Source organism: Rhinoderma darwinii, chromosome 13 (genome assembly GCF_050947455.1).
Source record: "Rhinoderma darwinii isolate aRhiDar2 chromosome 13, aRhiDar2.hap1, whole genome shotgun sequence".
Lineage (NCBI taxonomy): Eukaryota > Metazoa > Chordata > Amphibia > Anura > Rhinodermatidae > Rhinoderma > Rhinoderma darwinii.
The window spans coordinates 15,962,029-15,988,541 of NC_134699.1; the positions used below are offsets into that span (position 1 = coordinate 15,962,029).

A 26,513-nucleotide genomic window follows, 5' to 3' on the forward strand; every position below is an offset into this window, starting at 1 on the left:
GACATACAGACGTTTTTCATCTGTTCACATGGACCTCCCTTTTTCTCTCTTTTTTTCTTTTTTTTTTTGGATACTCCTCCCTCCTTTCTCCCACTCTCTCCCCTGCATCTTTTGCAGGAGAGCCAGAGGTTAGTTTTAGAATGTATTTCAGCAGCAGGCATCCAGCTATCTCCCAGTGGATCACATTCCTTTTAAAATGCGCCCTCTTGGTCTCGATCACTGATTTGCAACTTGGCAGTGCCAACACAGGTAAGCGTTGCCATCGGATGTTTGCTGACTGCTCCTCATAACTTCTCGTTACTTGTGTGGAGGTTTAGGAGCTGGCTGTATGGGCTGAGTTGGGAATGTGCTGTGCAAGGGGTTGCTCCAAAGCCTTTTTTTTTTTCCATTTAACTCTGCTGACTAGATGTTGGCTAGTATAGGGCGCAGAGGGGTGAGGTGGCCTAGCAAGGGGGAGAAATAAGGAGTCAGATAAAAACTAAAGGACTGAGTAAAAGCAGATGTGCACTGGACAGTTCCTTGCAATGGTGGGGGGGGGGGTGTTGAGGAAACTTGGTCACTTGTGAAAACTGTAGGGGGCCCTGTAAAATTAACACTTTAAAAAAAACAAAAAAAAACAAAGTAGGTCACTATGATATAGGCACTGAAGTATAACCGGCTCTAAGGACTTCTGTATATAACGTGGTATTTTAACAGTTTTTGGTGACTATTTCTGTGCAGGGATGTAAAGGAGCAGAGTTTTATGTATTTATTGTTCGTCATAGGACATTGTATGTAATAGACGGTGCTCATATTGGCAATGTTAACGACCCTTTCCTCACTCCACATATGATGTGATATTTCTTCCCTTTAATCTTTTGTCGTCTGATTAGGGTCAAGAGAAATTGATCCATCCGTGATAATTGTATACATGCAGTATATAGGTATATTATTTCTCTGCACCTTTCTTATTGCTGTGGAACAACTCCCAGCATGTTCTTTTCAAGCCTCCTCAATAGGACATGCTGGGAGTTATGCTTTCACAGTTGCAGTGGAGATGCAGCTTTACCTACCCTGCTGCAATAGAATAACAGCTGTTCAAGCCTCTGCTATAGGACATGCTGGGAGTTGTGGTTTCACGGTTGCAGTGGCGCACCAGCTTTCCCAGGTAACCACAGGTAGTGCCTACTGTTCCATATTACAAAAGTGTAGGGTCTTTGTGTGTGCTGCCTTTGTATTTGCATGGACTCGAATAGTCATGTCATGGTAAAACAGTGCCCTGAAATTCTTCTTAATCAAAGATTATTTATAACGATACCCTTTAAAAATAATTTGGTGGAGGTAGATGTGTCAAAACTGATGCCATGGAAAAGTGGCGTGGTTGCCCATGCAAATCAGATTCATCGAATTGTTTTTACAGGGCCTTTGGAATATGAATGCAGCGACCTGATTGGTTGCCACTACTGTGCATCAGTTTTGATACATCGCCCTCACTGTCTTCATAACACTATAACGTTTCAGATTTGTGGGAGAAATGTATCGCCATTTGTATAGGCCTGACCTTATTTTTACAAAAATGTAATTAATAAGGCAGAATGAGAACCATTTGGAATAGCATCTTTGCAGAAGTCAAACTTTTCCATCCTACATCTCACCATCCACCATGTTTTCTGAAGTGAAAATGGATAAATAACTTGTCTTCAGAACCCACAGAATAGGTAAAGGTCTGGTGGCCCCACTGTTGGCAGCCCCACTGATCACGTAAGCGGGGGTCCAGAATCTAGTTTCTCCTCGCTGCAAGTTTGCAGTGAGGTAACGTTTGAATGGAGCCGAGAAAGAGCATGCACGGTGCCGCTCCATTTAAAGTCTATGGGACCGACCAGGACAGCTGAGTGAAACGCTTGACTGTTTCTTTCAGTCCCCTAGACATTGAGCGGCAGTGCGCATGCTCGTCCTCCGCTTAATTCAAGCTCCTCCTCACTGTGAGTGCGGAGAGGAGGAACGGGGAGTGCGGAATCCCCGTTTTAGTGATCGGTGGTGCCCCGAGTAATCGGGAACCTATCACTTATCCTCTGTATAGGTGATAATTGTTCATTCTGAGAATTGGTTAGGCTGTGTTCACACTTTGATGTTTAAATATGTGGCGGAAAAATCTCCCGGTACATGCGCCGTACATTTCCATACACCCAGCGTATGCCAAGAGTGCATTTTGTTTTTTTTGGGCATATGTCAGGCTGGCATGCCTGTTTTTTCACTATATGGGCAAGCTTAGCCTTCACTACAGAGGCATACAATAAAAAAAATATATACCATGCATTATACGTTTTTTTTGTAATGGGATTTAATATGCGACATATGCCTATAAAGGTATACGCTGGCAAATACAACCTAAAGATATAGACGTTGTTAATGGGGGTCCCCTCATTTATCTAGAGCCGAGAGCCACTAAAACAGCGATGAACAAGGATGAGGCATGTTGGATTTCAAGATGCCCAAATCTTTCTTCTTCCAAAGAGATAAGTGTCGCCAGAGGTGCCTGGCAGGCAGCAGCTTATCTTCCTTTGCACTAGGTTATATATAGTGTTCTTATTAATGGGGGAGAAAGCTGCCAGCTATATTATGAGGTGACCAGCTTTACAGTCCTACAATACAGATCGTCAGCAGTTTGATGTCTGTTAATGAAGACTCGTGTCGGCTTTACTACATTTCATGTGATTTTTTTTTTTGTTTTTGTATTTTCTTCTGCAACTGATGACACATTGACATTAGATTGAGACTTCTAGAAAAGAATAGGATCAGTCGACTGGTTTGTTATGATCAGGTTTTTTTTGTTTTGTTTGTTTATCTTTAGTTAGGGCTAGTTCACACAAAGTATTTTGGTGCTGTTTTTGATGCCGAAACCGTGCCAAAAAACGCTCAATCGGCTCCCATTGATTTCAATTGTAGACGGAGGCCCTTCTTTTTTCCACCGCGAGCGATAAAAAAAAAAAAATGCCCACGGGTAAAGGAAGCAACATGCCCTTTCTTCAGGCGGTACTGTGTCTGACCTACCATTGACATCAGTGGAAGGCAGAGATCGCGTTTTTCGTGGCGTTTCTGCAGCTTCATGGCCGCGGGGGCGGGAACCACAGCGAAAAACGCAGCAAGTGTTCCGCCGGCAGGTCAAAATCTGCCTCAAAATTCCTCTTCTGCCTGCAAAATACTCCGTGTGAACAGGGCCTTAGGGTAAAATGTTGTGGGGTTTTTTTTTGTGGTATTTTTCTTACCTTGGTTCTGCTTATAGTCCGGCTAGTTGTAAGTGGGTTAAGTTTATACGTTAATAAGTTAGGGAAAAGAATAAAGATGACAAGTAAAACTAAATGGTAAAACATCTGGAGTTGCTGTCTCGTTTCAGTGACAAGCGTTTACATGCCGCTGACTGAATGGAAGTCCTGTGTATGTAAAGCGGCCAGAATCTCTACATCTCTTCTGCGTTTTATATCAACATATTATGACACGAGTATTTTCATGTACATCTGTGAAGCCTGACGTGCCTTTTTCATGAGCAGTGGATTATTATTTCATGAAGGGGTACAGACATGGCTGCAGTGATATATATTTTGCCTCCATAGGCCACGTTTTCATTAAGTATTTTGCAATAGACCACAGCTCTGCCGACCTCTCTGCCTCCCAATACTTCCACAATATGAACAAAAGTATTTTACCTGCAACTAGCAGTCATTTACGCAGGCTAGGATGCATACAACATGGGGTAAGGTAATGAAATATGGGTCTGGGATTTCAAAACTACAACTTTACAGCCTGCTGGGAGTTGTAGTTTGCAACTGCTGGAGAGCCATAGGTTGGATAACACTGCTCTAGAGCTAGAGCAATGTTTGCAGGTAGGGGGTACCCAAGCCAGGGGGCCCACTCTGACATATGCTCTAAGACATATGGACGAGAGTATTCCTCATGGGACAATTTTAACCCCTTATCCGGTATTTTGATGTATACTGTATGAACACCCTGGTGAGCTTTATATTGTCCACGATGTGAATATCTATTGGTTTGGCTAGATATTTTCGAGCTTTATAGTTATTCGGTATGTTTAGGGATCATCTGTCGCAGGGCCGGACTGCTGAGGGCCCCTTTGCACGAACATTATATGGGCCACTTGCTTTTTTAATATCTTCTCATAAATCAACCTTTTATGGTCTCTAACAATCCATTAGTAATTGTAAGCCATAAATTTCATTAGCTCAGGCATTTACAATCAATCTAATAGACGGAAGAAGGTGGGTGACAGTGGGCCCCCTTACCTACTGAGCCCCTGTGCTGCTGCGCAATTTGCACCAATGGTATGTCCACCCCTGATCTGTAGGATTTAACTTACAGACCAAAATGGTAAAAGAGACCTAGCTACTGAATTCCCCCCAGGCCATTTATATATCATTACAGGAAGACAGTCACAATTGCAAGGACAAATGTATCTGGAGATTTATTGTACAAACGACATCAATTCTCATTGTTTGGACTAATTGTGTCTTGGTTCTTCTGTCAACAGAATGATCAAAGGGTTGTGTCAATCTCCGCCCGTTCTTTACCCTGTAACTCAGGATGTGTTTATGTCGGGGTAGGCTATATTTATGTTGAATTCTCATCACAGGGAATACTTCCATAATGATGCGAGAAATCTTCCAATTTGACCGTATACAACCGGGTTCATGAACGTCTATGTATTGAGACAAATTTATTCATAAAAAAAATAAAAATCCTGTCATTTAATAGGATGCTTTGTGGCAACTCTCTAGTTAGTGATGTAGTTGTAGCAGCTGGATATCAATATATAGGGGCAGACATACCATAAGCTGCTCGAGGGTCCCAATAGATTAGGTGGCCCACTGTCACCCTAAAAGCAGCTTTTAAAGGTCCTATTATCGGACCGTGAAAACTAGCGCCGATCAATGAGACAGCTTGTTGATCGGTGCTCGTTTTGCTACTTTCTCAAGGAGCAATGCTGGGTTATGTATGGGGAGGAGCGATCCTTACTACGATCGTTTGTCCCCATACATTTCCATTATGTCTGCAGCACATATCCCTGTTTACACGGCTTGATGTGTTACTGACAACGATAATTATTGCTGAAAAACGATCAGATCAGCCGATGAACGAGCGTTTGATTACTCCGATCATAGGCCTGTGTAAAAGGGCTTTTACTCTCTCTATTAGATTGCACATAAGGTTCCGCAGCTAAAGAATTTCATGACCGTTACTGGTGGATTGTTGCAGAAACATACAGGAGATGCTCTATGATGAACTATTGTACTATTCTTGGCCAGTGGCCCTGTTTATTGGAGAGGTTTTACTATAGGCGTATATAGTGATAAGTGACCGTTTCAGCTGAAGGAAAATTGCCTTATTGCAGGGAGTATTGGTTTGAGGGGGAAAGATGTCAATATCAAAGTAGTTGTCTTTTATGAACAGGAAGGGAATGTTTGGTTGGTGCAATGATCTAACATTATACGAATTAGCATAAAGCGATAAATGGATCACTAAAGGGTCGAGTGCTAGAGCCACATGTGTGGCTGTTTACGGTCTGCCAGGCCCTTTTTATCTTCAAGGCAGTGATGGTAGGTAGACATACACATTAGATTAATGTGCGGCCAACCTGCCATTGTCCGAATCGGCCGACCATCTAATGTGTATGGGGCCTCCTGACGACTCAGGTGGCAGATGTCGGGGAAGAGCAGGATCGGACAGTTGGATTTCAGCGTGGAGAGATAAGCCACCGCCAGAGGTGTCTGTCCGCGGCTTACTACCCTCTCATTTAGAATAAATGCATTCTCGGCCGAAACGAGCGTGCGTGTGTTTGGTGGGTTGGGGGATCGAGTGGATCGGCTTCTTCGGCCATCTAATGTACATGGCCAGCCTTAGTCCCAAATTCTGGGCCTCTACTATTTACCTATTCTAACGTGTATAAATACCTTTCCTAAAATAATTTAAAACTGTATAGTCCTTAAACCATAAATCTGAAGTAAAAACTACCTTGTTTTTTAAGATATATATAAGGTTTATGCAATTTAAAAACCCCTAAAGATTTTGAGGGTTGGATGTCTATGAAGCCAAAGTCGCATGCACGGTCACACCTAGTCCCGGCATGGCCATATTACAGAGCTGTAACACAGATCTATAATACGTATAGCAATGTGTTTTGGCTCCAAAATGTATTTATTTTTTTATTTACATTTTCACAAACTTCGGTGCACTCCAGAAAATAGTTCTGCACCCCAAAAGACTTTGGGTGGTCCAGATACGTTCACATAGAAAATAATTTGCTGTGTGCACCCTTTGAGTATCATCAATCCCTCATGCAGAATTATGAACATATCATCTGCACTAAGTTAGTATTCCGGTTCCTTGCAAAGAATAAAAGAAGGATATTTGGCCTTGATTTTTGTTTTTTCACTGATCTTGACTATGTGGAGTTAAATTCTGGAAGCATTCTGGCACTTAAATAGTTAACGGTTAAAGTGATTTAATAGGCTGCCCTCGTGTTCAGCCACACATCGGGCTCTTGACCTCATTCTGTCTCCTCCCTCACACCCCACCAAACACAGCCAAGGTTTTTACAAGCTCCCTGGTGGGTCAGCCCTGTGGTCACTTCTGATATAATAGGATCTGTGTTCCGGACTTCTCTTGGAGATGGGTGTGACTTTGTCCTAGGGACAGACTTTGTAAATCCCTCATTCTCCGATACAGACACTTGGGAGAATGAGGACGTACATATATTAACCCTCTAGTCTGTCGTATGTTCTTCCGAAAAGTTCTCGGCTTCGTTGCATTGTTATATGCGGTCATAACTTAGCTTCCGTTTGAGCAAAAATACTTGAAATGTCTCTAAACAGTTGGCCGCTACCCCTAGGACCGTTCCCAGACTAGTCCACAGCACTCTTAGTTTGCAGCAATAGTACCAAAAAACAGCTTGTAAGCTTATCTGCTGTTTTAATATTCAAGGGATAATCCAAAAAGTAAGAAAAACAACGTTCTGGTCCTTCCTGGACCGTGGCTGTTAGTGGACGCGTAGGAAATGCAGCAACAGCTGTGATAGACAATGGTCGCCATTAAAGAATCGAATTACAGTGGCAACCCGTTTCATAAAGGAAGTGTTATCCTACTTTATTTTGCGTAAAGGGTGTTTTCGAGCCGATTAAAAAATTATGGCCTTTAACCCTTTTAATGCAAGTGATAAGTGCTCCTCAAATACAATTTATTACCCCGTACCAAGTATATCATAGGGGCCGTTGACCTGTAGAATGAGTTCAGAAGTGATGGCATATACTAGAAATAGGCCATCACTTTGGAGAATCCGACTGCCATGATCCCTACTGATCCTCAGAATGAAGGGGCCACATCAATGGTTAAAGAGCCTCTGTCAGCATATTATAAGTGGCCTATATTGTACATCGTGTGATCGGCGCTGTTATGTAGATTACACCAGTGTTTTTTATTTAGAAAAATGATCATTTTTGACGGCGTTATGACCTATATTCGCTTTATGCTAATGAGTTTCTCAATAGACAACTGGGTTTTACTATATGACCAAGTGGGCGTTGTACAGAGGAGTGTATGACGCTGACCAATCAGCGCCATACACTTCTCTCCATGCATTTATACAGCACATAGCGATATAGCTATATCGCTATCTGCAGCCTCGTACACACACACTAGCATTACTGCAGTGTCCTGACAATGAATAGACATTACCTCCAGCCAGGACGTGATGTGTATTCAGAATCCGGTCACTTCTCTGCACTTTTCTGTGAGATTTCCAGCAAGGCAAACGTAATCTCGTTTTAAATGACCGTTTACAGCGTAATCTCGCGAGATTACGTTTGCCTTGCTGGAAATCTCACAGAAAAGATTCAGAAGTGGTCAGGATTCTGATTACACATGACGTCCAGGCTGGAGGTAATGTATATTCATTGTCAGGACACTGCAGTAACGTTCGTGTTTGTATGTGGCTGCACATAGCGATATAGCTATGTTCTGTGTAAATGAATGGAGAGAAGTGTATGATGCTGATTGGTCAGCGTCATACACTCCTCTGTATAACGCCCACTTGGTCATATAGTAAAACACGCCCAGTTGTCCATTGAGAAACTCATTAGCATAAAGCGAATATAGGTCATAACGACATCAAAAATGATCGTTTTCTAAATAAAAAACACTGCTGTAATCTACATTACAGCGCCGATCACATAATGTACAATATAGGCCACTTATAATGTGGTGACAGAGCCTCTTTAAGAGAGTCCGTTCCTTTACAGTTCTTCTCAGTAACACAGCCCCATTCATCTGAGGTCAGACTCCCAACGATGGTAACATGGGTATACCCCTTGAGTGCCCAGTTGCCATCATCACTTTGTCTGCCACTGAGAACATACATGCAATTGTTGTCACTTTCAGGACCCGAATAATAGAAGGCCACACACCGTGTTAAAGGGGTAGACAACCCCTTTTTGAATAGAAGACGGCTGCAGGTTGATTGCTGAAAGTCTTCTAAACCCCCGGCTGTTTTGACTGGGGAAAGACGTTTCTGGCCAGACTGCAGTGGAAATGTAGGATTACAGGGCAGCCATTTCAATGACGCCCCGGTCGGAGCCCCTCCTACAGAACGGCTCTTCTATCGGATTCCAAAGAGGGGAGTTCCAAATTGGGGAACCCACTCTGTGATGTTTATATGCTTTAATAGGGCCTATGGACAAAGGCTGTCTTCATGAGATAACCCCTTTAACCATTCTGCCACTGTGGGTTAGTTAACTATTTTAACATAAAACTGCTTCTTGTCAGTCACTGAAGTTGTGCGGTAATATGTAGGATTTTACTATATAGTGTAATGCTTCTTCCTTAAGCAGTGGTACAAAGTAACATTGTCAGATGAGCATAAGATACGGTGAATGTTTAGAATAACCCCGGTAACGCTTGTAAACCTGGTGTTAGCCCTTTAAACATATGGCGTTCATCAGACAGGTTAGTATGTTTACATCTGCATGACTTTTTGTACTGCCTCAGTAAATATACTGGATGTCTGGGGATTGATCATGGATCATAGTAAAGGTCTTACTTTTCACACTGTTCTACAAGTTTCCAACACATTCTTGAGTTTTACTTACAAGACAAATTCCTGTATACACTTGAAATTGACTCTGGGGATGGCAAGGAAGAAAAAGGTGAATATTCCTCCCCCCCCCTCCTTACTGCTAGGCTGTGTGCACACGTCAGACAATTTCGTGTTTTGTTTTTTTACGTTATTTGTGCAAAACTGCGCCATTTTGCAGCGATTTTACAAAAATGGTGGAAAAAAAAAAGCAAATTGACCATGACCTGTGAACTCCGCCTTATTTCGGCAAACACTTTAGAAGCGGTGATGGTTATAATTGGTTTGAAATTATTCCTACCTAGTCAAATACTGGATGATATTTACTACATCAGTGATTGTATTCTATACCAAATGTAAAATAGGGAGCACTAGACTAACAACATAAACCCAAAATATAAAGAGGTTTATTGAATGCCAAAAAATATTATTCAAATAAACATCGGGTGTACAGGCCGGGTTTTTTGTTTGTTTTAATTTATTTTTTTTGTCATTCATTAAGCTTTATATTTTATGTATACTTTGGTAGTCTAGTGCTCCCTTTTTTTTTGTTTAGTACAGATTATTGTGGAGTTACTGCCGCCACTTGGATTAAAAATTAGGGGGATGACATTGTGATATTGGTGTTCATTGTGCCCAGCCCCATTATTGATGCCATCTGTGCTAATTTGTGTTGATCAGTGATTGCATTATTGGAAATTTTGCTAAATTAGAGTGCTCATTTAAAAGACAGGCCTGGTTTTTCACTTAAACACTTTCAGGGCTGACCTCCAAAGAAATGCATATTTTGGATTTATGAATAACCTTATTGGCTAGCACTGTTTACTTGTAGCACTGGGGACCTGGGTTCAAATTCAACCAAGGACAATATCTGTCTGCATGGAGTTTGTATGTTTTACTCGTGTTTCCGTGGGTTTCTCTAATTTACTCCCACACCCAAAAACTTACTGATAGGTTACTTTGACCCTATGAAATTGGCCGTAGTATATGTGTTTCAGAAATTAGATGGTGAACCCCATTGGTGACATGATATGAGTGACCGTCTCTGTACAGCGTTGCGGAATATTGTGGCGCTATATAAGCACCTGGTAAATAGCCTCAGTATGGTTATGACCAGTACTTGATGATCGTTTTCTCTCTAATGGTTTAATGACGTCTTGTTCATCCTGGAAGCATTGACTTCCTGGTGAGCTTTGTGCTGGGCTTCTGTTAATACACAGCAGCCAATCTGAACAGACCGAGCTGCAGTGTAAAACATAATAAGGGGACATAGCAGCCACCTAAGCTTCTAATGACCGAACAGATGGGTTTCAAACGATCTCTCAGGACCCCCATTAGATAATTCAGCTAAGCTGTTGCCACTTACCATACAAGTGCCCTAATGGAACCAGGAAGCTAACACTGAAGAAATTAAATAGCAAGTAGACATTCTCGGTATGTTGTGATTTTCTTATTTGTACTTCTACTTTTCTGAGGGTAACTTAGGGCATTTACTTTCCTTAACCTTTTTCTTGGCGTCATTATTTACTCTCAAGTCGATAATATTTTGTGATTTAGTAAACTTTTTATAGAAACGTAGATTCTTAATCCTTATATCTGTGTTCGCTATTTCCACTGCTCCGCTCCGTCATAGGAGCAGAGCAATGGAAATACCGGAAGCACTGTATCCGTTGCTTGACATACACAATCAGTGCCTAATAAAACCCATGGACTAATGGGTTTCGTTGGGTTTCTGCCATGGTGTCTGTTGCTTTACCATACAAAAAAAAGCGTAGCGAGCTGTTTAACATAACTTACCCTCTGTATACTGCTCCATGCACATTAGCATCTCTCTCATTTATTGTCATCCGTTCCTGTTTTTAAAGAAACCTGGCTGACACCAGATGATGTGACCGTTTTACGTAATAGTGGATAGGAAGATACACAAACTACTCAGCATGCTATGTGGTGCACGTCTGTAGTTTCTTTAATAACTTTCCAAGTATGCCAATAGTTGTTCCAGACAATAATTGAAATAAAACCCAACATGGCAGAGCAATCTTTCCACAGATTTCTACCTTCAGCGCCTGTCACTCTTTGTCACACAAAGACAGTCGTCAGGAAATGGTCTAAACATCCATCTACAACATCTGGCATGCACGATGCAGCGATAAAGCCGGGTATAGTGCAACTAGCTGCACTGCAGGTGCACGGGAGTACAAGGCAATGTCGCCCCTGCAAAATTTGGAGGAGGGTGATAGTAATGGAGAGCGGCTGGGGGATGTCAATCATGCCTGGAAAGGTGGGTTTAGAGACCGGACTGTGTGATTTCAGGATAGCGGCACCGTCCTCATGGCTCTTAGAGGGTAATTAGCATACAGTGTGGAGCGTTTAAAAACATAAGTGTCAATCTCACCTGTTATTTTTCTTGCTCCTTCTATCTCTAAATATCAGGCTGGGATGGTTACATAGCCGCGGTGTAAATCATGCTCGTTGACACGCTTCCTCTGCTTGAGTCTATGGAGAATGTTTCACCCATCACAGGCTTCAGCAGCTCCTGTACTACACTTGTTTGGCACTGGGGGGGGGGGCGGCAGAAACGTCTATCAGCTACCACTGATACTTCGACAAGTTCCTATCACAACCGGTATAATGCAGAAGAATATAGTGCATCCCAGTGTCCTCCATCATGCAGAAATTGTATGGTCTTTAGCCGGTTATGTAAAGCTGTGCTGAAGCATCATGGTATTGATAGCAAAGCAAAGAGGAAGAGAAAGCTGGGGAAATATAAGAATCAAGGTGGAGGCTTTTTTTAAAGCATAGACAAGGCAGCTGTTCCTAAAGTAAGTACTGTATACATAAAAGAAGTGTAGAGTGTGGTATATAGTCAGGTGGGGTGATCAGACATGGAAAGTTGTGTTACCACTGGAGGTCTTCTTTAATTTTATAAGTTTGGCTGCATCTGTAAAAAAATATCCTCATAGCGGGGCGTGTTTGGAAACTGTGCCAAGTCATGTTTTATGGCATGGTGGGTGGTTTAGGGGGCTAAAATTACAGATGCCCTATGAAAGGGTATCATACTCCAGACAACCTCTTCCCATGCATTTTATTAGTACATATAGCCATCGTAGAGGGTTCACATACTCCACACCCTCTATATTAGCAACAAACCTAGAACTGCATTGGTGGACCAGGCCTGTCAATGTATTATATGAACAGTATTCATTTAAGTAGCTGCCATGTGATAATATACATACCCTGCAAATTAGCACATAATAACTTTGACCTATGTGTAGTGTTCAGCCCTTCACATGTCATTGTGGAATGACCACCAAACACCATTTCCTGAGTGTATTTTTTTTCCCATTTTTGCTGGTTTTGGTTTCCCGTCGTGTTTAAAATGAAATCACAGTATTGAACTAATGAACTTGTAGATGCAGGAATACGGAAATGTATGTATGAAGAAAAATTGTTGGCAGTCTGGTGCCTCTTAAAGGGATTTTATTTTGATGTTAAAGTTTAGTTTGATTCCTCACTATCTTCAAGATCTCAGATTGTGGTAAATTTTTTCAAAACATTGTTTTTATTCAGAGGCTGAAAACCTGCCCTGATCATTTGCCACAGGTACATGGCTTGTTACAGTGTGTTAGAGCTTCTAAGACTGAGCCCCACACCTGTGTCAGCAGGACATGATCACTGTGAGTTTTCAGCTTCTCAATGTAAACATGTTTCCATTCACTGACAGCAAACCTAAATCTAATAAAGATATATTACAATGAATAAGAATAAGAAAATAAGAAAACCCCTTTAACATTTATATAAACCTGTCTTGTTCCATGTGTTCTAGTAAAGGGAAGATTAAAGCTGGCAAGCTGTATCCTGAGCTGAGTAATCATGTCTGCATTATAATTTTGACCGGGTTGTCATGTGCAAACAAATAGATTTACTATAAACCACTAATACCCAAACTGCACCGACATAAACCATTTGTTTTCCATGCAAATTTACTTGTTTTGAATATGATGCACAATATTTGGAAATACATAATAATTCCTATAATCTGGCATCCATGTGAGACTGAGCTGCAATACCAGACACAACCCATGGACAAGAGTGGCGCTATTTTTTTTGGGGGGGGTAAAATTACCCTTTTTTGTTTTGCACAAAGACTATAACTGAAATGTTTTTGCTTTATTTAAAAATTGGTAGAAAATCAATAAAGAAAAGTATTTGCAAAGTTTCTCAACTTTTTTAAAACTTTGGCAAAATTTTTTTTTTTTTTTAGTCATTAACCCCTTAGTGACCAACAGTACGCCTTTTTACGTTCCTCACTAATGGGCTTTCGGCTAATGCGACGCCTTTTAACGTGATCGCATTAGCCTAAAGTAGCGCCGAAATTAAAGATCGGGGCTCCGTTCTCTCAGCTACCGGAGGTAGCTGAGAGTTCGGGGCAACGACCAGAGACCATAACGAGTGGTCTCTGGTCACGTGATCGCCGTGAATCGCTATTTCACGGCGTTCACGCTAAACCGGCGGATAATCGCCATTTCTCTCTCCTCTCATGGAATAACTCCTTAGAGAGGAGAGAGAACGGGTAAATAGTGCGCCCCCCCCCCCCGTCCGATTCCCCTTCATGTCCGATCCCCCCCCCCCCCGGTCCGATCCCCCCCCCCCCCGGTCCGATCCCCCCCCCACGGTCCGATTTCCCCCCCCCCCCAAAATGGCGCCCGAGTGCGCTTTGCATAACTTACCTGTGTCGTCATCTGGCACAGCAACAATCAGGGACCGTTGTGACTGGTCCCTGATCAGGTGATCTCTGTGATAAAACCTATCACAGAGATCACTGACAGTTATTTTCAAAACACAGCCAGGACATGGGCTGTGTTTCTCTCTCCTCCCATTGTAGTTGTTCTGAGAGGAGAGAGAAATCAGTCTAAGTCCTGTGCTGTGAAGAAAGAAAAAAAGTGATAAAAAATCATCGTTCTTATACATACATATATATATATATATAATATATCAAATCTATATTAGCGTCAGCGCTAGATTAGCGTCAGCGCTAGTTTAGCGTTAGTGCTAGTTTTTAGGTTTACTTTAGGGTTAGGACTTATAGGGCATATATATATATATACATACACATCTCTAAATATGTCTCAGCGTATGTACAGCGCGGAGCAAGCCTACGCCTTGCTATGTTCCGACACTTCTGAAAGCGAAACAGACACCGCTTCAGAATTTGTTCCAGACAGTGACAGTGACGATTCTAATTCCACCGCTGAACCCCATAGTCCTATGGTGGTGGATACGTCAGTCGCTGTAGAGGTGTCAAGTGCAGGGCCGAGTGTTGCAGTCCCTCCCGTGATGTGGGATCCTGCACTATCATTTTCCCCCCAAGTACCCCAATTTGAAGCGACCCCAGGAATTAGTGTCGACGTCCAAAATTTTACCCCCTATAATTTTTTTAATTTATTTATATGTGATACGGTCCTAGACTTGATAGTCCAGCAGACTAATCTGTATGCTAGGCAGTTTGTTCTACAAAAGCCTGCATCTATGTACTCCAGAATGTGGAGCCCCACAAGTGTCCCAGAAATAAAAAAAATTTTAGGCATTACCCTCAATATGGGTTTGGTTAAAAAACCCTCTGTCCGGTCCTACTGGACTTGTAGTGCTGTCCACGCTACCCCTGTATTTGCAGCAGTGATGTCCAGAAACCGCTATGAGGCCCTAATGCGATTCATGCATTTTACTGATAATTCCCAAGTCCCCCCAAGAAGTGACCCAGCTTATGATCGGCTTAATAAATTAAGGCCATTAATCACCCTTCTAAATGATTTATTTTTAAAGTTGTACACCCCTGACAAAAATTTGTCAGTAGATGAATCGCTCATGAGCTTCAAAGGGCGTCTTTCCTTTCGTCAATTCATCCCTTCCAAACGAGCCAGATATGGGGTGAAATTGTACAAAGTGTGCGAGAGCACAACGGGTTACACCTGCGGTTTCAAAATCTATGAAGGCAGGGACTGCCAAATTTATACCCCAGGCTGCCCAGAAACTATTGGCACCTCTGGCAAAATTGTGTGGAACCTAATGGAGCCATTTCTGCACAAGGGGTACCACGTCTATACAGACAATTTTTATACCAGCGTTGCCCTTTATAAAGCCCTCCATGCTGCAAATACAGGGGCCTGTGGGACAGTACGGAAGAACAGAGTGGGACTCCCACAACAGTTGGTGTCCAGGCGTTTGGGAAAGGGAACATCCATGGCCCTTGCAAGTCAGGAATTGCTTGCAGTGAAGTGGGCCGACAAGAAGGATGTCTACATGCTGTCCACCGTACACACGGACACCACTGTGGCAATTACGGAGAGGGGGGCTACCACTGCAAAGCAGAAACCTGTCTGTGTAACAGACTACAACAAATTTATGGGGGGTGTAGACCTTTCCGACCAGGTGCTTCAGCCTTACCTGGTGAAGCGCAAAAATAAGGCCTGGTACAAAAAGGTAGCAATCTACCTCATCCAGGTTGCTACCTATAACAGTTTTGTTATTTCCAAAAAAGCCCAAGGAACGCTCACTTTCCTTCAATTTCAGGAGAAGGTCATTGAGCATCTCCTTTTTGAGTCCACTATACCGGCACAATCCTGCGAATCTGAGGATGTGCGCAGGCTTTCAGAGCGCCACTTTTTACACCCTATTCCCTCCACTGAGACCCAAAAATATCCCCAAAAAAGGTGTCGGGTATGTAGCAGGCATGGCAGGAGGAGGGATACCCGCTTTTATTGCCCAATGTGTCCATCAAAACCAGCCCTTTGTAACTATCCCTGTTTCGAAACCTTTCACACGGTTGCAAATTACTAGAATTTAACACAAAAAAAAATAATGGGTTGGGGGCCTTTTTAGGGAGTCAATTTCTTTATATTTTCTTTTTAGTTCGTGGGCTTTCCAAGTAGGGATTATTTCTTGTGGGAGAGGTTGTAGAGCACATTTTTTTCAGACCGTGAAACTAATTTTACCCCTTATGATTTTTTTTATTTATTTGTGGGTGATCAAGTGCTGGAATTAATTGTCCAGTACAAAATCCCACATCCACAATTTTTTTATTTTGACTGTTCTTATGACTATGTCCTGCCACATACAGCTGTTACATTCCTAATTCTGTACCGTGATACGGGCATGATCTTTTTTTTTTATTTGGAGGATCTCTAATAATTGAGCTGTTCCTTATCAATACACCATGGGCTTTGTTACGGTTCTTCTGGAAATACTGACATCATTTTGGGGATTAGTGATCCTTTACTGTTCCTATAGATGGTTTTGGACACTGTCCTTTTATATATTCTGTAGGTGATTGGTTGTTTTGTGCACATAGCGGTTCCTACCTTGCCGGGCAGGGGTCTGTTATGGTGTACCGCGTCACTTGGCACATTCGTCCCTCATAAGGATTGATGGAGCTAAAGAGACGTTGTACAACCAGTCACTGAAAAAAAAAATCCTTGTCATGACAGCCCTGCAGGTGTTCTTCTATCTAGTGAACAGACTCGAGTTTGCAACATAGTTGGATACATTTTCCTCCATTTGTTTGAAGATATTGCCCGTCACTCCAGTACAGTTTATTTTTTCCTCTCTGACTGATTTTATATTAGGACAGAATTCTGTCCACAATGACATCATAATGGCACCAACTGCTTCTTCAGCAAGACATAGTCATAAGTACAGGCAAATACGTCTATAGCGACATGTATCCATTATGAATACACGGCTTCACTTCTATTCTGTGCCGCACAAATTTATTAATGTGGCGTATTTCTAACAAAATAACCTTCTACCACGTCTCCTCTATTTCATGTGGAAACGTAATAAAAGCTTGAAGAAAACATTATATACCCATAGTGTCTGAAATGATACCCATTATTTCCTCATTTAAAACATTTTTGGTCCGCATGCCCACTACACCACTAGATGAATACCTTTAGGGGTTTAGTTTTTAAAATGGGGTCATTTCTGCGTGGTTTTTTTTTGTTCAGGCAGCTCAATGCCTCTAAATGCATGGTATGGGGCCTAGAATTTATTCAATTGTGCCCTGAAAGCCAAAGGGTGCTCCCTCTCTTTTTGGCCCAGCCACAGGTCTAATAAGCAGATTATGGCAACAATGAGAGTATTTTTGAAAACAGGAGAAACAGGGTGATAGATTTTGGGGTGTGTTTCTTCATTTTCATGTTCGCTTTACAAAGAAATCGGTCTTTAAAGTGATACTTTTATATAAAAAGTGTTTTGTTTTTTTTTATTTCACCAGCTATGCATTAAATTTAGCAAAAAACTGTGGGGTCAAAATACTCACTACACCCCTAGATAAATACCTTAAGGGGTCTAGTTTTCTAAATGGGGTCGTTTATGGGGAGTTTCTATCGTTCTGGTAGTTCAAAACCTCTCCAAATGTACAGTGGGGCCTAAAACATTTTCAAGCAAAATAGGAGTCCTGAAAGCCTCCGGGTGCTCCCTTCCTTTCGGGCCCTGTCGTGTGTCCAGGCAACACATTAGGGTCACAATGGGGGCATTTTTGAAAACAGGAGAAACAGGGTGATAGATTTTTGGGTGTGTTTCTTCATTCTCATGGTCGCTTTACAAAGAAATCGGTCTTCAAAGTTATACTTTTATGAAAAAAGTTAAATTATATTTTTTTATGCCTGCTTTGCATGAATTCTTACAAAAAAACTGTGGGGTCAAAATACTTACAACACCCCTTAATAAATACCTTAAGGGGTCTAGTTTTCAAAATGGGGTCACTTGTGGGGGTTTCCACCATTCTGACACCTATGAGCCTATGAAAACCTGGCTTGGTGCAGGAAAACAAAATGTACTACAAAATTTATAAAATTATTACTTAACTTGTAAGTCCTCTAAATTGCTCAAAAATTATTTTTTTTTTTCAAAAGTGCTGCCAAAATAGAGTAAAGAGATGGAAATATATATTTAATAAAAAAAATTGTACAGTATGTGTGTACATATGTGACATATTGCAGTTAAAAATAGGGAAAAATGATAATTTTTACAAAATTTCTTCCATTTTTCTATTTTTTAAGTTATTTCCGCAAATCGTATCAGTCTACTTTTACCACTAAAATAAAGTACAACATGTGACGAAAAAACAATGTCAGAATTACTTGGATATTCAAAACTTTCACAGAGTTATTCTCTGATAAAGTCACACATACCAGATTTGACAAATTTGGCTTGGTCATTAAGGTCCAAACAAGCTTGGTCACTAAGGGGTTAAGATTTTTATTAAGATTTTTCAGACACATTACAAAAACGAAGATATCATAAAGTTAGCACTTAAGGACTCTTTTTTTTTTTTTTTTTTTTGACTACTCTCTGTGGTTGAGATATTTTTGACTGCAAGGCTATCTGGACCCTAACCCTACTTCTACATAGGGATATACTGTACATATTGCCATGTGCTAATTTTCTTGTTTCTTACTTTGCCTAGACCCAGCCCCATTTCTTATATACAGCCCTGACGTTGAAGGATGCCTGGAGGTTCGGGACTCAGTGGTTCATAAAGGCCGGCTGTGTAACACCAGCTCACCTGCGCAGCAATGGGTTTGGGTTTCACGGAAGCGGCTCTACAATCTTGGCAACTTCCAATGCCTAATATCTGTTACCAACTACACGTCGAATACACTCTCTACCCACCAATGTGATGAGAACCTTTTCTTTATCGGGAGATGTGAGTTCTTTATAGAAGCTTTCAATGCTGCTCTGCTACCACCGACCTCTAATGCCACCGGCTTACAGCTGCCACCAGCTAAAACTAAAAACCAGTGGCTGATATTTGGAACTAATCGAAGCATCTGTTCTGCCGCGTTTCGAGGTAAGGACCTGCAGAATAAATTTATAGATATAAAAGTTTAACCGTCACTATGTAACTAATAATTGGTAGGTGTAAAAAATTAGATTGCAATTAGACTTGATTGAAGGCCCTGCCTGTAAAACTTTACAATCCGTGCTGGATTGACCACCTTCCTCTTGTACACACAATACAATATTGGATATAAATTAATTTGGTATGTGCTGTGCCAGCTGTACATATATTTATATGTAGTGTATATAGTGCCACGCCTCCCCCTTTATCTATAGTGCCACAAGGCAATGGCGCATCCGAGAAAGTTGTATCAGCCAGGGGATGTCAATCAAACATGGAAAGATGGGTGTGGAGGCCAGACTATGTGACTCTCAGGATAGCGGCACCGCCCCATGACCCTTTAAAGAGTAATTAGCATATAGTGTGTGCCGGTTTAAAAGTGGATTTTAAAGATTTTGCTGCATCTTAGAAAAAACATACAGGGGAAATATTGTTAGGTCTTGTATTACCGCATGATGGCGGTTCAAGGGGTTAAAACTACCTGACAGGTTCCCATTAAATATACAATGAATTGAAAACTATTCCATCTGCCCTGCAATTTTGTTATTATAGATATAGCTTATATAATTACAGCTCCAGAACGAAGCTCTGACATATATACAGTACCACAACCAAGCTCCGTACATAAATACAGTACTAGAACCAAGCTCTAACATATATACAGCACCAGAACAAAGTTCATACATATATATACACCGCACTAGATCCAAGCTCAGTACATATACAACACCAGAACCAAGCTCAGTACATAAATGCAGCACTAGAACAAATACAGCTCAATTTAGTGCAACCCCTGCTGTATAGGTTTGTGCAGCGTAAAACTACAGCTCCCAGGATGGATCGAACAATGGTAAAGATATGCTGGGAGGTGCTGTTTCACAAAAAAGAAAATCATACCACCCATCATCTCGCTGCAGATCATAAAGTGACTACATTACTGATTAGAGGCAGAATAAACATTTACATTAAGTGACTTACCGGTATCGTCTCAGATTCTAGTTATTTTCTTCTCCCTCCTGTCCAGACCTCTATGATGGATTTCTACCGGCCATGTCCCATTTCTGCAGTTTTTCACTCAGATATCTTCAGCTTCTCACTTTTAAAACATTTCTGCACCTATAAACAAAGTTACAATTCTCAACGACCTCTAAATATAATAAAGCACCATACACTGCACCTCTAACTATAATGGTGCCATACACTATATCCCTGATTATAATAGTACCATACACCGTGTCCCTGATTATAATAGTACCATACACTGACACACACACACACACACACACACCCACACCCACACCGTGCCCCCTGCAGATAGTGACCCCCATAGAGTATCTGTAGATAGTGCCCTACGTAGAAGCCCCCTAGATAGTGTCCCACATACAACCCTCTGTAGATAGTGCCCACATATGGACTCCAGAGCTGCAAGGCAACAGTGCTAACCACTGAGCCACCGTGCCGTCCTTCATATAGATTCCCCTATAGATAGTGCTCCACGTATAGCCCACCTCTGTAGATAGTCTCACATATAGCTCCCCCTGTATATAGTGTCCCACATATAGCCCACCCCTGTAGACAGTGCCCTACTTATAGCCACCCTGTAGCTAGTGCCCCACAGGTAACCCATCCCTGTATATAGTGCCCCCACATATAGCCCACCCCTTTAGGAAGTGCCCTAAAAATACCTCCCCTATAGATTGTGCTCTACATATAGCCCACCCCTGTATAGTCTCACATATAGCTCCCCCTGTATATAGTGCAACATATATAGACCCCCCCTGTAGATAGTGCCCCACATATAGACCCCCCTGTATCTAGCGGCCCACATCCCCACATATAGACCCCCTATATAGTGGCCCACATATAGACGACCCCCCCCTGTAGATAGAGCCCCCACTATAGATAATGCCACTCACAGTTTGATTAGAAAAAAACAAAAAACTTTACTTTTTAAACTCGTTTTATTAAGAACTGTTTCAGTAACAAGTATAAAAACAGTCACACATTGCTAATTACAATATATGGCATATTAGATCAAGGATATGTACAAATAGCAAGTCAAGTAATGAGTACATATAAAGCATTACAAACAGATGATTTCCCATAAATAATGGCGCTTAGACTCTCAAAAAACTTTACTGCGTCGTTCAATGACGCTGATTGGCGGGACAGAATGACTTGCCCCGCCAATCAGCGCCTTTCAAGCACGGAAGCGGCATGATGACGTCATCGCGCCGCTAGCCTCATTGAAAGGCGCTGAATTTTGCCCCGCCAATCAGCGTCCTTGTAAGGCACTGAATGGTCGGGCATGGAACATGCCCGGCTATTCAGCGCTAATGTATTTGGATATCGCTAGCACCGGGGCCCCCTCCGGTGCTAGCGACGCCTGCGGGCATGAGAGGGCCTGTGTCGCCAGGCCCATACTTGTTGGAGGCTCGGCGGCGTGGGCCTTGTAGCAGCGATAACGGCTGCTAGCAGCGCCATTGGGCATATGGGCGGGGGCGTGTTGGCTGGTGACATGGGCCACCTCAAGCTGCGGACCCCCTCAAGCCGAGGGCACCATAGCAACTGCTAACGTGGTACTTACGCCACTGGCAGTAGGGTAGGTTTAGTTGCAACAATAACTAATAATTTCCACTTCACATGGGCAAACTACAAAGACAAAACTATACGGAATATATCACTTTTTTAATTTATTTTTTCTAATTAGAAAACTTATGGTGAAACAGACTCGTATTTTCTAATTTTTGGTTTTATTTTCTGATTATGTTTTATACACAATTATGGGAGCAGCCATATTGCCTGAGCTGTGAGTCTCCGTTCCCGAGATATTTGCTTTACTGCAAAACTCTGGATATAGTCAGAGAATTCCTCCTTAACGTCTATAAGAGTGTTGTGGGCATGCTCTGTGACATGTGCAAGTAGGGGGAGCTGAGCTATCTTCATCACCTATTGTCAGTGGTGTGATCCTGTGCTATATTCTTTATAATAGCAGTGTTGCCTTTCAATGTAATTCTGCCCTTTAAAAATCTAAATAAAAAAGTAATTTTCTGATGATAGATCTCTGTTGAAACATCTTGTAGTAAAACAAAAGTAGCAATCTGACATTATCTTCTGACACTATAATGTCTGAGACCTAGAAGACCATTAGGCTGCCATTGTGGAAAACAGGGGTCCAATGAATTCTACCGGTCAAGTCCTTCAAGAGATGCAACCGATGTGTGTCACGTCCACTTATCCAACCAATACCGAACATATAACGATTACTTTGATTGGTGGAAGTCCAACCTCTTGGACCCCTACCGATCCTGGGAATGAAGGGGCTTGCAGCGCTGATTTAGCACTGCATCCCCTTCACTGGTTTTTCCCTGTACAGCAGCGCTCCTTTTTTTTTTTCAGGATCAGAGGCAGTCTGAGGGCAGATCCCGAGCATCATAAAGTGATGGCATATCCTAGCGTCATAAAGTGATGGCATATCTTAGCGATATGCCATCACCTTATAAAATGGAGATAACCGTTTAATGGCAAGAAATGGGACTTAAAGAGGCTCTGTCACCAGATTTTGCAACCCCTATCTGCTATTGCAGCAGATAGGCGCTGCAATGTAGATTACAGTAACGTTTTTATTTTTAAAAAACGAGCATTTTTGGCCAAGTTATGACCATTTTTGTAGTTATGCAAATGAGGCTTGCAAAAGTCCAAGTGGGTGTGTTTAAAAGTAAAAGTCCAAGTGGGCGTGTATTATGTGCGTACATCGGGGCGTTTTTAATACTTTTACTAGCTGGGCGCTCTGATGAGAAGTATCATCAACTTCTCTTCAGAACGCCCAGCTTCTGCCAGATCACGCTGTGACTTCACTCACAGGTCCTGCATCGTGTCAGACGAGCGAGGGCACATCGGCACCAGAGGCTTCAGTTGATTCTGCAGCAGCATCGACGTTTGCAGGTAAGTCGATGTAGCTACTTACCTGCAAACGCTGATGCTGCTGCAGAATCAACTGTAGCCTCTGGTGCCGATGTGGCCGACACGATGCAGGACCTGTGAGTGACGTCACAGATCTGCACTGCCAGAAGCTGGGCGTTCTGAAGAGAAGTGGATGATACTTCTCATCAGAACGCCCAGCTAGTAAAAGTATTAAAAACGCCCCGATGTACGCACATAATACACGCCCACTTGGACTTTTACTTTTAAACACGCCCACTTGGACTTTTGCAAGCCTCATTTGCATAAATACAAAAATGGTCATAACTTGGCCAAAAATGCTCGTTTTTTAAAAATAAAAACGTTACTGTAATCTACATTGCAGCGCCGATCTGCTGCAATAGCAGATAGCGGTTGCAAAATCTGGTGACAGAGCCGCTTTAAATATCGGCTGAGCAATATTCATCTTGCCTTCTGCCTGTGGGTGGTTTTACCCTCCTTCCTGCATTTGTCTAATTGAACCAAGTATTAAATCTTCTGTCTTTATACAGATATTTACACGATTCAAGGAAATTCCAATGGTCGCCCCTGTGCCATCCCTTTTAAGTATGACAATCAATGGTTCCATAGCTGCACCAGCACGGGGCGGGAAGACGGCCATCTTTGGTGTGCAACCACTGTTGATTATGGCAAAGATGAAAAATGGGGTTTCTGTCCTGTAAGAAGTAAGTTGTTGTTTTATATATATATATATATATATATATATATATATATATATATATATTTAGCAGTTGCATCTGCCGAAACGTCGCTCACTTGAGGTGAATAAATCCACCCTGTTTCATCTACCTTGAAGTCATGGTGCCGTTACTTTGCTCTATGGTCATTATATTTATATATATATATATATATATGTGTGTATATATCACACAAGAAAATGGCGACCGCACACTGGGAACACTGCCACCTAAAGCCACTAAATATAAATAAATATGCATTACTGCTAAATCTACTTACAATAGCGAGGTTCTTAGCGCACATTTTGATCAAATTGTGTGAGCCCACTTGCCACGACAAGGCGACCTCATACCTAAGAATATGTAGTTTTAGTCCCAGTTCTGGGTGTATGTGCAGCGTAGGTTCCCACCTCATAGAGGTCGCCTTGTCGTGGCAGGTGGGCTCACACAATTTGATCAAAATGTGTGCTAAGAACCTCCCTATTGTAAGTAGATTTAGCAGTAATGCATATTTATTTGTATTTAGTGGCTTAGGTGGCATTAGTGCTCGCAGTGTGTTGTCGCCATTTTCTTGTGCGCTGTATAAATATGCAGTCACGGGTGTTCTTGCACCTGTATGCACGTTTTCTGTCATTTTGTCGGAATGTGCTGTTCAAACTTTTGTGTTTGTGATAGATATATATATATATATATATATATATATATAAAATATATATTTGTGCCAATTGTGACTGCAGTTAACCCTAATATTTCATCTCCACTGCCCCATGTCACGCTCACAGAGGTTGACAGTCATATAAGGTCGCTAGTTTGTTAAAGAAAACTGACTACCACCTTGACTCCCTTATGTCACGGGGACAGCTGCAGCATATGTAAAATATCAGGACCCCACCAAACAACTTGTCACATATGTCTGCTTCCTTGACCCCTGTGGACGTGACTAGGTGAATATGGATCTGCAGATCCGGATCCTGGAATCCCTGGCAATCAGATGTTATAGCCTGGGTATATTTTATGTGGCCTAACATTTTCCTAACAGCATAGCAGGGGAAATATAGCCGTACACTTCCAAGCTCCCTCTTGTTCAGCTGACCGCTATTCCTCCAGATTCCCCCACATGCACGCTTGGTTTGGCCGAGTTTGCCTATATTCTGAATGGGGGGAGGGATTAAGCCGCTGCCAGACTTCTCAACCTGCCTGAAACGACAGGATCGGCATGTTGAAATTGGACTGCTGAAAGTCGGGAGGTCCCCATACACATTAGATGTTTGGCGGATCCTGGCGAAATCATCAAGCTCCGCCGACAATCTAATGTGTGTGACCATGGTTTAATCGGACTTCTAATATGTGATTTTCTAAGTACATTTTTCTGTTCAGTTAATTTAATCAACATTTTTCCTAAAAATAAAGGACATGTAGGTGTTTATTCTCCAGTTACTTATCATTTTTCTGTATGAATTTCGGACTTATTCCGTCCGTGTGCACGGATTTATTTTTGTACTAATACACTCTATATGTTACTGCTATATATTGATGCTTGTTCACTGATTTTACTAGGTCTTCCAGGGGTCATTCTGTCTGACTAATGTATTACTGTGATATGATGTTGTGGGTTCGTGTAGTGGGAGGGATGTGGGTTTTTGTTTTTTTTTCTTTTCTTTTCTTTGTACAGTAAATAAAGTTAGAAAATTTATGATAAAAATTTACTTTATTTCCTAAAAAAAAATACATTAGAAGCATCCAACAAGCAGACTGTTTCCTTTATCTTTCATTCTCTACCATTAGGCATTGTCTGTCTATAGCTGATCCATTGTCTTGATTGTATTATTTTTAACTTTTGCTTTTGCAACTAAAACCATAAATCCTTTCCTTCAGCGCTTGCATTTGGCCATTACGTCTGACATGGAGGTATAAAAATACATACATTACTTGTACAATGGAGCTCTGGCTGGAATGTGTAGATCGTATCTACTGTATATCGCTGTTTGTTCAGATGGTTTTAATGGGCTTAGTTTGACTTCCTTCTAAGATGTAATGTAATTCAGTGGCCGCTTCTCAGGCTGATAGAGACTAATAACTCCTTTTATTTTCTGTGTTTTAGACCCTGACTGTGACGCATTCTGGGACAAAGATCCACTAACCCAGAGCTGCTACCAGTTTAATTTCCAGTCGGCACTGTCATGGGCTGAAGCTTGGACCAGTTGCTTACAGCAAGATGCCAATCTCCTCAGCATCAATGAAATACATGAACAAACATACATTAATGGTGGGTTGAGCCAGCCTGATTTAAAGGGGTATTTTCATTTTAGATGTTTATGGCATATCACAGGGTATGCCATAAATGTGTGATAGGTACGGGTCACAGCACTGGGACCCAACACCTATATCGAGGACAAGGATCACGCGTCCCCTGTCCAGTCTGTAAGGGCAGTCGCTGGCTGTTGGTTTCAGACAAAGACTAAGTCGAGAGGTGGTTAGGTATGGTCGCGGCTCTCTTCATTCTGTTCTATGGGATTTATGGAAACAGCCGAGCAGCGCTTGCCTGACTCCTTTTTTCGTAACTCATAGAACAGAATGCAGGGAGCCGTGAACATGTGCAGCCCCTCTCCATTCACCTCGCCAGGACAGACGGGGGGGGGGGGGGGAAATCCCCGTTCTGTACATAGGTGTAGGACCTGTAGCTAGAACACATTTATGGCATATCCTGTGTATATGCCATAAATGTGTAAGATGGGAATACCCCTTTAAGAGCAAATACCTACATATTCAAGGTTTAGTGTGTGCGTGCGTGCGTGCGTGCGTGCGCACTAAAGTTTAAAGGGTTTGTCCAAGATTAGAA

The 26,513-nt window shown here is 42.0% G+C and overlaps 1 protein-coding gene across 2 annotated transcripts in view; it reads left to right on the top strand.

Moving 5' to 3' along the window:
• The first annotated feature begins 14 nt into the window (after positions 1-14).
• The window catches only part of MRC2 (mannose receptor C-type 2), a 56,163-nt gene continuing 29,664 nt past the window's right edge, over positions 15-26,513 (top strand). Inside the window, exons 1-4 of one of the 2 annotated variants that reach the window (XM_075846642.1) lie at positions 15-249; positions 18,582-18,965; positions 23,489-23,662; positions 25,776-25,940. In XM_075846642.1, coding sequence (XP_075702757.1) covers positions 141-249; positions 18,582-18,965; positions 23,489-23,662; positions 25,776-25,940 — 832 coding nt within the window. In that variant the 5' untranslated portion in view covers positions 15-140. The remainder of the gene's footprint in view (positions 250-18,581; positions 18,966-23,488; positions 23,663-25,775; positions 25,941-26,513) is intronic. The other variant, XM_075846643.1, reaches the window with a different exon arrangement.